Consider the following 13,609-nt stretch of genomic DNA (forward strand, 5'->3'; position numbering starts at 1 on the left):
CTATTTGGTGCCTCTTCACCAATGATTCCCTATGTTAGTTGTACTTTCTTTGTAAAGAAATATTTTACCTTTTTGCAGCACAGATCTATAAAAAATAGTGCATTCCATGTCTTGCTCTCCTCATTCCAAAGGCTAGGCAGAGTTTTGCCAATTTTCCTCCAATGCAAAAAATCCTGACCATGCAAGAAAGGTAAAAGCTGTTTTTTTTTTAAGGTAAACTTCATAGCTAGAAAACTCCCTTGCGATGCTTCTTCTGCCTTGGAAAAGAGTTCCATAATTAGCAACCCCGCCAGAAGACATCTCTCCTGTCCACTCCAGTCTTTCCCAGATGTCAAAGAACCCACATCCACCAGTTAGTTCCATGTGTGATAGAGACATCATTAACTTAAGGTAAGTGTGATAGACTGTGATGGCTTCACAACTCCAAGGCCAGACTCAACCAGGGTCATCGCAGATCAGACTCCTTGATTTAAGATGACAAGGGTATAATGTTAAAGACTTATATAAAGCAATATAATTAATATAAAGCAATCAACATTTTATAGCAGTACTTACTAGAATAAATGGCAAAGAAAACGATTATAAATACAGACTTCATACTGTTTATGAAGATAAAGCAGTGTAGCTTTCCCCAACTGAGATACAATGTGCTCTGAAGCTACACTGTTTTATCAGGAAGTCGTTGATCAGAATTTGCATGCTGCAGTACAATTATATATATATATAGAACAATGTAGGGACAATATTTAGTATTCTACATTTATATACAATAGAATAGGGGCAATTTGTGCTATTAATACTGAACCACCTGCTGATGTAAAATATTTCTCAAGTTTTCAAGATAAGATGTTTATGAGTCTATTATCTGATAATAGGGAGACTAGAAATATAGATTAAAAAGAGGTCTTCATAAAATATCTTATTTTAAATAGCAAACTACAAATAAATACTTTATCAACTGTTTAAAGGAGAAGTAAAGGTAAAATTACTGGGGGGTGCCAAAATGTTAGGCCCCCCCATGATTGTAATCGCTTACCTTAGACCCTGGACTTGTTCTACTGTTAAGAGAAAACAGCATCAGTCTGGGGTAACTGCTGCAACCGAGCATTTCATGGGGTATGACCAAAAGCAACATGCTGAGCTTTATTCTGCCATCCATTTACCCCAAACACATGCCTCCTATTTGACCAATCACATTGTTCCACTTTATAGTTTTAGAGAATTGGAAGCAGATAATTATGGAAAGGCACAAAATAATGGAAAGGAACAAAATACTGACCTTGGTTTTTTAAAGTGTTAAGCGTCAGTATGCCATCTGTTTAAAACAAAATGACACGCTAGCTCATATGACCAATGAGACTGTGCCATTCCATAGTACTGAATAATTACCCAGCAGGACATTGTTATAAAGGATATTTGGTTGCTAACCTGATTAGTTTACTAACCAGTGCTGGGTGCGGTCCATCTGCCTTCCTGACTAATGTAATGTACTTCTGAGCATCTTACACCGGATAAAAAAATCCAGTGCAAGGAACATAGTGCAGCATTGGCTGGCACAGGCAACAAGGATTGGGCCCCATTGTAGCCTGCGGCTTCTTGCTGTATTGACTCCAATTCCTACAATGCCTTGCATACTCTGTGAAGGATGACAGTAATGTGCAAGGGATAAAGGGAAATTATGTTTTTTGCTCAAGGAAAGCTGATCTCTGCTACATTGTTTTTTTAGTGAAGTAAATAGTAAAGAACAGATAGATACAATACTGATTTCAGCGGCAAACCAATTTAGTTATGGTTATGTGGTCTATTCGGTTTTGAATTAGAGCTGAGGAACTACTGTGTAATGCTCCCTTTTGGACATGTTACATAACTGCCATACTGTCAGGTTAGAATACCAAGCAGTTAAGAGAGCAGTACCAATGGACCAATGGACAATGAGGCAACATTCTCTGTTTAGGGCATTACTTTGATAGTGTAAGGTTTAATTACTGTTCTTGCTCTACTGGAAAAAACACATTACAAATAAGGTAGTGCTGTAAGTTTGCTGAATAAAATAAAAGTACATTTTTTACATATATCATCTAAATTGTATTGTTGTTGCTGCTGGACAATCTAAAATTTCATAATTTGCTGCAATAACTGAAATGTTTTATCACAGACTAATACAGGCACAATAAGAACATATATATGTTTTTGTATGAAACTGAATCACAGTGCTGCTACCCCCGTAAAGCACTCTGATTAAAGTTCATGCAAAAAGCACCCTGTGGCAGTAGGAATAAACATACCCTTCTGTAACTGATCTTTTTTATTTGGGAACTTCCTTGGTGGACATCCTAAACCCACTGAGCCATAACAATAGATGCTGTCAGCCTTGTTTACATATGCCTTGCTAACTCTCGTTAACCATCTATTGTCTATATAAAAAGCTTTGAATAATTAGTAATGTTTCTACCAATCATATATGTATGTCCCTGCAGTCACCCACTGTTTTAATATCTTGTAGATGAAAGATATCTTCAACACTAATAACACATCTATCTTTTACCATTTACCTCCATTATTAATTATTAAAAAGACCCTGAGTTAAAACAACATGTACATGGAAGTAACTATTAGGGGCAGATTTAAAACAAAGATGTCTTAATAGAGGAATGTATTGGAAAAAGCTGAAAGGAAAACATCAGCTACGCAGAGAGGAGATACTATGGACACTATGGAGCAAATTATTTAAACATAAAAAAACAGATTATTAAAAAGTAAAGTGTATAGGGTGAAATAATATTCTCTGTGGAATATAACTGGGTAGAGAAAAACGGCACCCAAAAACTTTACTGCTCAGGTGTCTGTGTGCATAAAATGCATGCTTATAGATATATCACTGGCAAGACATAAAATACATCAATAAGCCCTGTTGTTCCAGTATTTTTGCAATATTGGTATTACCTTGGAGGGTGCTGATCCCTCTATTAATACTGAGCATCAGGTGAAGAATTAGTGCACATGTGTCAAACACAAGGCCCACGGCCGAATCTGGCCTGACTGGCACCAGTCCGTGGTGACTGTGCATGAACGTGCAGCACCAATCACCTGACCGCACTGTGATTGACTGTGCAGCACCAATTGCCTGACTGCGCCAATCCAGTCTCAGTGGCGCTCCGAGTGGGCCCTTTTGTTCTGCCCTGCAGGGTGCGAGATGCGGAATGACATAATATGCACCAAGCACCCTGCAGGGCAGAACATAAGTGGCCGCTCAGAGCACCACATTTCCTTCTTTCTTTTCTTTCACCATTTTAACGAAATTGATTTTAAACATTATTTAATAAAGTTTACATTTTAGGTTCTGAAGCGGGTGTGCTGAGATCCCATGTGTCTTTCTAAATTCAAGCCTACACTGGGACTGGAGCGACGCAGTCAGGCAATTGGTGCTGCACCATCAGGCACAGTCACAGCACAGTCAGGTGATTGGTGCTGCACGGTCAGGCATAGTCAACACTGGCCTAATAAAACAGGCAAAAGCAGCCACTTCCATAGCAATGCAACCCCACGCCACAAGTTTGCGCCTGGTGGGTGAGTCCTGCCCCACGGCTCCCACAGTTTGTAATTTAACTGTTTTGTTTACAGTTTGCTTTGTGCTTGTTGTTATTTTCAGAACATGATTAACGCACGAGGATGGCGTGTGATATGGTGTTTCGGTGTGAGGAAGGATCTATCCTTCTACTTAATAAAAAATGCAGCCCGCCACTTAGCCTGCATTAGTGGAAAGGCCAGTGGAAAGGCGTGTGCGTGCCTCAGGGATCTACTTGACACCCAAGGGATCTACTTTTCTATCCAATACTGCTACTGAGTTAAAATTGTATAGAATAATTAAAAGAGACAATACTGTACCCCATTAGGTGTCACTGTTTAACCAGATATGTTCCTTTTTCTTAAAGAAAAGTAACATGCAAGGTTTTCACTCCCAACAATGTATTAAACACCGCTGCCTTTAGTCAGCATAGTATCTGCTTAGCAGTTCATGTCATCTTTCTATGCACATTGCAATATAATAACCCCAAGCTCTCACCTGCTGTTATGAACTTTTATCCCACACACTATGGCACAGCTAAAAGTGCTGGGAAATGATATGCTTCCATGCTGTGAGAGTAACAAAGCCAATTATTTGTTCCATTATGGGACAACTGAGACAACTGATATTATGGGCTGATACACAGGGTATTTTTTTTTTACAAATGAATGTATTATGACAAGTAAAATGTAAGCTTATTGCATTACCATCTATTATCCAGGTGGCATAAACTTTTATACCCTCTCTTGTTATTTACAGAGGCTCTTGGGCTCATTATTGGAGTTTGCAGTTTGAATTATGTTTATTTGCATTGCGATGTATCTATGATATGTGTATATACACACACACACATACAGTATATATATATATTTTTTGACCTGCACCCAGGGCTGTTGTTTTAGAGAATTTAGTGAATTTGGAGCTTTCTGGCCCGGTGCCTTGGGGTTATCCTTGATTCTGCCCTGTCCTTCACCCCTCATATCCAATCACTTATCAAATCATGTCACTTTCACCTAAGAAATATCTCCAAAATCCGATCATTTATCACCCAAGATGCTGCCAAAATTCTTATTCACTCTCTTATAATATCTCGCCTGGACTACTGTAACTCCCTATTAATTGGCCTTCCCCTCCAAAGACTGTCCCCTCTCCAGTCCATAATGAATACTGCTGCCAGGCTCATACACCTCTCCAACTGCTCCTCCTCTGCCATCCCACTCTGCCAATCCCTGCACTGGCTTCCCCTACCATCCAGGATAAAATTCAAACTATTGACCCTCACATTTAAAGCAGTCCATAACTCTGCCCCACCCTACATCTCTGAACTCATCTCTAGGTACCATCCAACCCACTTGTTACGCTCCTCTACTGACCTGCTCCTCAACTCCTCTCTCATTCCCCCCTCACACGCTCGCATTCAAGACTTTGCAAGGGCTGCCCCCCTTCTCTGGAATTCGCTCCCACAAACTGTCAGACTTTCTCCCAATCTCTCTGCCTTCAAGAGATCTCTAAAAACACATTTATTTAGAGAAGCTTACCCTAATCTAGCTTAGCAAAACCCTGTGCCACACCTCTCACAACTCTGGTCATGCCCATTCCCACACCTTGTGTCTCAACCCTTTCTCCTTGTAGATTGTAAGCTCTTTTGGGCAGGGCCCTCTTCACCTCTTGTATCGGTTACTGATTGCTTTATATGTTACTCTGTATGTCCAATGTATGTAACCCACTTATTGTAGAGCGCTGCGGAATATGTTGGCGCTTTATAAATAAATGTTAATGTAATGTAATGTAATAATGGGTTTCCGGATAACCAATCCCATACCTGTATTAAGAAGACGCAGTATTAGAATTGGCAGAAGTGTGGCAGGTTAGCTGAGTTGAGGATCCCTTTCTAAACATAAATAGAAGTGCTCTACAAAACTCTTTTTGTGAAATGATTCATGGATTGTCTTTTTAGTGGGTATGGGCACATTATTTGTTGTTGGAAGAAAGGATATTGAGGCTTCATCTGTGATGTTTTTACAGGAAATCCACTTATGAAATGATCACCAGCAAGAGCTAGAAGCACAAAGTAGTGAATGCTTCACCATGTACAATGAAATGTGGAGACTAATATAGCAGCTTGTAGGACTGATTTTAAACAAAAGCAAACTTTAAAAATCCTTTAATAACCCTGACATTAAATTAAATAAACATAGATTATAATTATAAATAATGATATGTGAGTTTAACAGTAAAACATTATATCTGATGCACAGACTGTAGATCTTTCTTTTAACTTTAAAATTAGAATAGAATGTGATTCTGGCATTTGATTCTTCACGTCTCACTGTAAATAACTATGGATGTAATAAAAACATAAAGAACATAAGAAAATATAAGTTCAATTACAATATTATACACATCTCTTTTGTCCTTTTTTAAAATGATTTCTTGCCCTTCAGTCTAGATTTCCTCTACTTTATTAAGTGTCTGTTGGTGTGTAGTTTGATACCCAGTCTTCCCTTCCTTGTATCACTGTGTCTCTTGCACAGTAATATACTCCAGAGTCTTCGCTTCTCATACTGGACACTGCCAGGTATATTTCATTCTTTGAAGTGTCTCTAGTTAAAGTGACTCGATTCTGAAAAGCAGGAGTATGCTCTGTGGCACCAGCGCTAGTAATTCTTCCCATATATTCCAGCCCTTTCCCGGGAGCTTGCCTGACCCATGCCCAGTAATAGCTGCTAACAGAGGTAGAAACTTTACAGGCAATTTTTAGTGTATCCGACGGCTTGACAACTATAGATCCAGGCTGCTCAAATGTTATTTGTGAAAAGACACCTGTGATGAGAGAAACAGAAAATATCAGCGTTAAACATAGGGTACAAAGTATAAAGACAAATACTGAAAAGAAGGGGCTGTTTCCTACATGAGTGAAGTTTCAAAAGGAGGAGAATTGAAAATAGATTCTTCATTGTGACGCAGACTGGATGTCAGTCTCTGCTGAGACAGATTCAGAACTGCCTCCCTTTAACCAGGAGGAATTATCCGTGATTTGCATTAGGATTGGGTGTGTATAAATGAGGTTGTGTTATAATACTTGGCTTTGCATCTGGAAATATGAATATCTAACACAGAACATATTCTTTGCTTTGTTTTGCAGAGATTATTAGGTCTCTAGTAATGTGCTGACAACATGGTGACTTGCATCTGCTTTTTTGAACTTTGCCTGCCCTGCACATAATGAACATCATATAAAGCAGGGCACACACACGACTCAAAAGTATGGTGAAAAAAGAATTAAGCTTTATTTGTTTTACGTTTGTAAAACATTTGTGCAGAGTGATGTTTGGCCGTGTAATTGGTCCTGGATCTATAGTGTGCCAAAACTCACTGGGCTGCTGGATCATTAATGGAACACGTTATTTACAACCAACTTATCTATTCAATAATCATCCTGCAGAGGTGGACAGGTCTCACAAGAGTAAGAACCCCTAGCAGCGGCACAGCGTTATGGTGGCTGCATCACTTAGCAACAAGCCATTTTCTCTATTATCACCAGTCCCACCGCTGCTAACCCAGTTTTGCATGGCTTCTGGGAGTTAGAGGCGCTTGCAGATTGCACTGTCAATTGCTGTTGTTATCCCAAGTTTTTGCCAATTTATTATTATCAGCTATCACCTGTTAAAAGGGGCTCCAAAGTACAACATTTTGCCAGGCCCATTTGCAGGATATATTGGACCCCCACCGCGTGGTGCCCCCCCCCAAAAAAAAACAAAACAAAAAAAACACACACGCACGTCACCTTAATCCTGATTGTTTAAGAACTTAAAGGAGAAGGAAAGGTATAAGAACAGTGAAATGCACATAGATTGACCTCAGCCCTCTCTCCCAAATATTTTTGCTAAATTGTTACTTTTCAAGTGCACATAGCACCTGAGTGTCCCTATGTTCTTTAATCAACTCATGGATGCCATCTTACTTTGCCATAATTTAATTTACCACTGCTCCCTTTCATTATGTGAGTGTGCCGAATCACATCTTTGCTCAGTTTAGGAATGTAGGAAACAGAACACTATGGGGCAGATTTATCAAAGTGTAAAATTATTTATTTCTTTGGGAATTTTAGAAGCTAATAGAGTTAATGGTGAACTCTAACTTATAACCGTTGATAAATACTTCTAAAAACCCCATAGGAATGAATAGAAAGTGGGTGATAAATATGCCCCGATGTGTCCTTTTGTCAGAAAGCTGATGGGAGGTAGTGCTCTTACTTAGAGTAATAGGGAAGTGTTGTGGGTGCATCAGCCTGGGACAAGTGGGTTTAGTAATGAAAGTGAGCAGACACCACAGAGCTAATAAAAAGGGGTATATTTACTAAAGTGTGTCACCTACAAGTTAGAAAACAAATGCAAAGATCTGATTGGTTGCTATAGGCAACATCACAGGTGATCACAGGTGATCCTGGCTTAAACACTATATATATATATATATATATAGCATGAAATAATCCATGGCCGGCACACCCTTAAAATTCAAAAAAATTCACAGAATACTAAAAGCCTTGGAGTGCAGACACCATCAGGACTGATATATATATATATATATATATATATATATATATATATACTGTATATAAATATGCCCCTAAGTGTCAAAGGAAGGAGCTGATCTATCGCTGCCATTCTGACACATGCAGATCAGTGCAGTAGGTAACACACAAGCTTGTTTAATATAGGCCTTGCTTCTCCTTTTGAAAATCTTTTTCTGTTGTAAGTGTTTTTGCTATTCAGTTTCATTATTTTTCAAGGCTAATAAAGAGTTAATCTCAAGCTGCAGGCATACCTTCAGTTGTCTCAATAGTGCCCTTAAGTCTCCTCATATTTCACCTGTTCAGAAGATCTGAAGCCAAACAGGAAGAAAAATTCTGAGCTTTGTAAAGAAAGTTCCCATAATGCCTCACTCCTGCACAGACATGCAGACCAAACTAAACATGCTCAGTTAGTAAGACTATGGGGCACATTTACTAATCCACGAACGTCCGAAAAGCATCCAAATGCGTTTTTTCCGCAATGATCGGTATTTTTCCGAATAAAATGATAAAGTCGTGACGGCGACAAAAAAATCACGCAAAATACGAAAAAAAAACGTGACGGCGACGAAAAAGTCGCTAAATTTTCGTTTACAATCCGATTTTTTCCCTTTCGGGATTCGGATTCGTGGATTAGTAAATGTGCCCCTAAGAGTCAGCTTCCTGCAGATTGGCTCAGATCCTAGATAAGTAATAACTGTCTATGGCATCTTTCAGCCAAATTTTTATATTCAAGTCTTTGAGCTTTTTGCTTGTAATAAATCTTGAAAAACAGAAACAATTCAAATGTTGATAAATTTGCCCCTAAGTCTTGCATGCAGTGTAATACTTTTGTATTTGGAATGAGGCTGTATATGAGTGAGCTATCAGCGAAGTTCCTAATCTTTATTGATTTATTGATATATTTGTAATAGTCCCATCCTTATCATTGTGCTGATTGGAAATTTTAATTTGTGCTTTTTTTCTCCAGATTGTCTCCAAAAGGGCAAATTATGCTAAGAGTATCCAGGAACAGACAGCATTTAGTGGAAGAAGCTGTGTTTTTCCTCATCATCTTCAAGGATTGTAAATACATCAAAACAGATAAGGGGTCAAATAATTCAGCAGCCAGATGGCCGCATTTTCTTAGGAAAAAATTCCTGCATGGCATCATGTTCTGCCTGAAAAATGAAAATAAAAAATTTAGTTTTCTTGTCTGGGCTTTATTTTGCCTTTTCTTTATACATTTTGACTCATTCACCCACAGACTCATAAGGATCTAAGGTCCCCTTAGTGGTTTTTTTTGAAATCAGAATAGTTATAGTTATATACTGTACAAAGCATTCATCACATGGCAGATGTACCCTACAGTATATGCTCGACTATGTTCCTTGAATTAGTTGAATCTCTTTATAATTTAATGCATGTTGCATCACAAAATGCTAAGAATACTCTGATTGTATGTTATTATATATTAGTGTACCCCAAAAATGAATATTATTGTGACTAACCCTTTTCTTTTCAAACCATATACTGCAGCATTAACAAATGTCAGTACAGTTTTTGTAACAATATAAGTCATTGTGCTGTAACCCCCCGAATAATAGTCACATTGATATAGACTTTGACAAAAACCTTTACTCCTTACTTCATTATGAATCTAGAGTTAAAACATACTCAGATAAATATACTTATGTCTGTTTTTGCTAAAATTTGTCAAGTGACACATTCCCTAACCACCTAGTAAGCTCAAGTATTCCTGTTATTTGACCTTAATAACTTGGGTTTTGTTTTTTTATTAAGCACTAGGTTACTATTCAGATCTCAAGTTACCATATATTTTAAAAACATAATCTGCAATAAGCCTTATTCTAACTATTGTGGGCTACATGCAGCAATTACTTACCTTGTTTTCAAAGGAATCTTGGCAAACACTTGAAGGCAAAAAATGTTTCTGATTTCAAAAATAAGTGCAAAAAATAAGTGCAAGTAAACATAACCACATCCAAGGAAACGTTCATTTGCATCACAAATTCAGCATCACAGTATGAGTCTGACTGGTGTTTTGTTTGCATCCTTCTTTGTAGGCAGAGACTGCTACACTGCCACAAGCAAAGATATATTTCCTGTCTGTATCCTGTTTAGTTTCTAGAATGTTTTTTTTTCTTTTCCGTTTACAAGGAATATCCACCCAAAAACTATTTGCATAATGAAAAAAATGTAATGTGAAGCAACATTTTTATACGTTCATTATAAATTTTCATTGGTATTAAAGTTATTTGTAGTGATGAGCGAATCTGTTCCGTTTCGCTTCGCCGAAAAATTCGCGAAACGGCGAAAATGTCGTGCGACAAAAAAAATTGTCGCCCGCGGCTATTATTTTGTCGCGCGGCTATTATTTTGTCGAGTGCGGCTCTTGTTTCGTCGCGCGGCTCTTGTTTCGTCGCCCGCGGCTCTTGTTTTGTCGCGCGGCTATTGTTTCGTCGCCCGCGGCTATTATTTCGTCGCCCGCGGCTATTGTTTCGTCGCGCGGCTATTATTTCGTCGCCCGCAGCTATTATTTTGTCGCACGGCTATTGTTTCGTCGCACGCGGCTCTTGTTTCGTCGCGCGGCTCTTGTTTCGTCGCCCGCGGCTATTATTTTGTTGCGCGCTATTGTTTCGTCGCCCGCGGCTATTATTTTGTCGCCCGCGACTATTCTTTTTTGATGCCGGCGACAATTTTTGGACGTGCGGCGAATTTTTCCACAGCGAAATTTTTCATCCGTTTCGCGAAACAATCCGCCAATGGCGAAACACGGAAATTCGCCGCGAATCCATGTCTGGCGAAACTTTTCGCCCATCACTAGTTATTTGTAAATGTAATTGTTATTAAAAACAAAATGATTCGCGCTGGTTATTTTATATTTTCTGTATTCCTGGCTCTGACTCCTGAGACAATGCAGCAGCAGCCAATTCATTAAAAGACCCAGAGAAGGGATGCATTTTGCTACATTATTATAAGAACCAGTCAGTAAACTGAAAGGAACAAGCAAATATTTCTTTAAGTTGCATATTTACACTTAACTTTAAAACCACTCAGTGTTACACTTATGGAATCCTTTATCCAGAAGCAAACAGTGTCATTAGTGATGAGTGAGTTTTTTTTACCGCAAATTCCAGTTTCACCTTTGGCAAATTTTTACACAAATAAACTAATTTTTGACCTGCACTGTTTTGTTTTGCTTTAAAAATCCAAAACACTGGACTAGGAGACAAGGGGCAGGGCAGGAACAGACATACAAGAACAGAAACCCAGGAAAATCAGCATGAAGGCTAATGATCCAGCACCAGAGTATGGGAGAGACAAGCTCAAAGGGGATGTTCACCTTCAGACAATAGTCTGAATTTAAACCACTCCTTGTAAATCATCTTTTATTATTTAAAAGGGAGGGAGCATATCAGTTAGAGCTAAGCAGCACTGATCCTGGTCTGTAGCTTCAAAACTACACATTTTAAATAATAAAGATGATTTACAAAAAAAAAAATTTCTCACGAGGGCTGTTTAAATTCAGAAGGTGTCTGAAGGTGAACATCCCCTTTAAATAGTCCCTTAATGGGCTTTTGCCTACAGCTGGACCATGGGCGTGGTTAACAGGGAAGAAAAAACAGAACAGCACAAGTCTCCACCAATATTATTCACAGTTGGTGCACGTTTTCAATCTCGGTAGATGACCTATTACTTGGAAACGTAATTGGTGTACACACAGCCTGTGTGTGCCATACTTTACCTGCCCTACCCTGCCTGTGTGTGCCATACATTGCCTGCCCTATGCTGCCTGTGTGTGCCATACTTTACCTGCCCTACCCTGCCTGTGTGTGCCATACTCTACCTGCCCTACCCTGCCTATGTGTGCCATACATTGCCTGCCCTATGCTGCCTGTGTGTGCCATACTTTACCTGCCCTACCCTGCCTGTGTGTGCCATACTTTACCTGCCCTACCCTGCCTGTGTGTGCCATACTTTACCTGCCCTACCCTGCCTATGTGTGCCATACATTGCCTGCCCTATGCTGCCTGTGTGTGCCATACTTTACCTGCCCTACCCTGCCTGTGTGTGCCATACTTTACCTGCCCTACCCTGCCTGTGTGTGCCATACTTTACCTGCCCTACCCTGCCTATGTGTGCCATACATTGCCTGCCCTATGCTACCTGTGTGTGCCATACTTTACCTGCCCTACCCTGCCTGTGTGTGCCATACTTTACCTGCCCTACCCTGCCTGTGTGTGCCATACTTTACCTGCCCTACCCTGCCTGTGTGTGCCATACTTTACCTGCCCTACCCTGCCTGTGTGTGCCATACATTGCCTGCCCTATGCTGCCTGTGTGTGCCATACTTTACCTGCCCTACCCTGCCTGTGTGTGCCATACTTTACCTGCCCTACCCTGCCTGTGTGTGCCATACATTGCCTGCCCTATGCAGCCTGTGGGTGCCATGCTCTCTCTGCCCTATGCTTTCTATGTGTGCCATACACAGTACATACAGTGACACAATGTTGGCACTGCTCCTACAGTCTGTCTGAGGTGTGAACAGGTGAACAATGTGGGTGTTTACAATCTGAGCCTGAGGTGTGAATGGAACATTTTCTAATTGGGCCAGTGTTGTTAGTGGAGTACCGCAGGGGTCAGTCCTTGGTCCTTTGCTTTTTACTTGTTTATTAATGACCATGCAGAGCAATTTGATACAATTGGAAAACTGGGAAGTAAAATGGAAAATGAGGTTCAGTGTTGAAAAGTACAAAGTTATGCACTTTAGTAGAAATAATATAAATGCAAGTTATACACTAAATGATAGTGTGTTGGGTGGATCCTTAACTGAGAAGGATCTGGGGATGAGAACATAATTTTGCCCCTTTATAGGTCCCTGGTAAGGCCTCACCTTGAGTATGCAGTGCAGTTTTGGGCTCCAGTCCTTAAGAAGGATATTAATGAGCTGGAGAGAGTGCAGAGACTGCAACTAAACTGGTAAAGGGGATGGAAGATTTAAGCTATGAGGTTAGACTGTCAAGGTTGGGGTTGTTTTCTCTGGAAAAAAAGATGCTTGATTACTCTGTACAAGTACATTAGAGGGGATTACAGGCAGATAGGGGATGTTCTCTTTTCCCATAAAAACGATCAGAGCACCAGAGGTCACCCCTTTAGATTAGAGGAATGGAGCTTCCATTTGAAGCAGCGTAGGTGGTTTTTTACAGTGAGGGCAGTGAGGTTGTGGAATGCCCTTCCTAGTGATGTTTTGATGGAAGTTCAGTTAATGTCTTTAAGAGGGGCCTGGATGAGTTCTTGAACAAGCATACTGTAGTATCCAAGGCCATACTGATACTAAAACCTACAGTTATTATTGCTGTTGGTAAATATGGTTTATGTAGGAGAGTGTATAGATAGGTTGGTATGGCTCTGTGTGTGTGTGCTGGGTTTGCTTGAAAGAGTTGAACTTGATGGACTTTGGTCTTTTT

At 39.8% G+C, this 13,609-nt stretch overlaps 1 protein-coding gene and 1 long non-coding RNA gene across 2 annotated transcripts in view; both read right to left on the reverse strand.

Annotated features, from left to right (window-relative positions):
- Positions 1–13,609, reverse strand: part of LOC548369 (uncharacterized loc548369) — a 95,394-nt gene that overhangs the window by 30,386 nt on the left and 51,399 nt on the right. The window contains 1 exon segment of the mRNA NM_001114211.1: positions 2,215–2,226. Coding sequence (NP_001107683.1) covers positions 2,215–2,226 — 12 coding nt within the window.
- Positions 9,010–10,197, reverse strand: LOC116406695. Its single transcript, XR_004219755.1, has 2 exons — positions 10,024–10,197; positions 9,010–9,298 (listed from the first exon to the last, which is right to left on the reverse strand). It is a non-coding gene; the product is annotated as an uncharacterized LOC116406695 (long non-coding RNA).

Source organism: Xenopus tropicalis, chromosome 1, assembly GCF_000004195.4.
Source record: "Xenopus tropicalis strain Nigerian chromosome 1, UCB_Xtro_10.0, whole genome shotgun sequence".
NCBI classification, from domain to species: Eukaryota; Metazoa; Chordata; class Amphibia; order Anura; family Pipidae; genus Xenopus; species Xenopus tropicalis.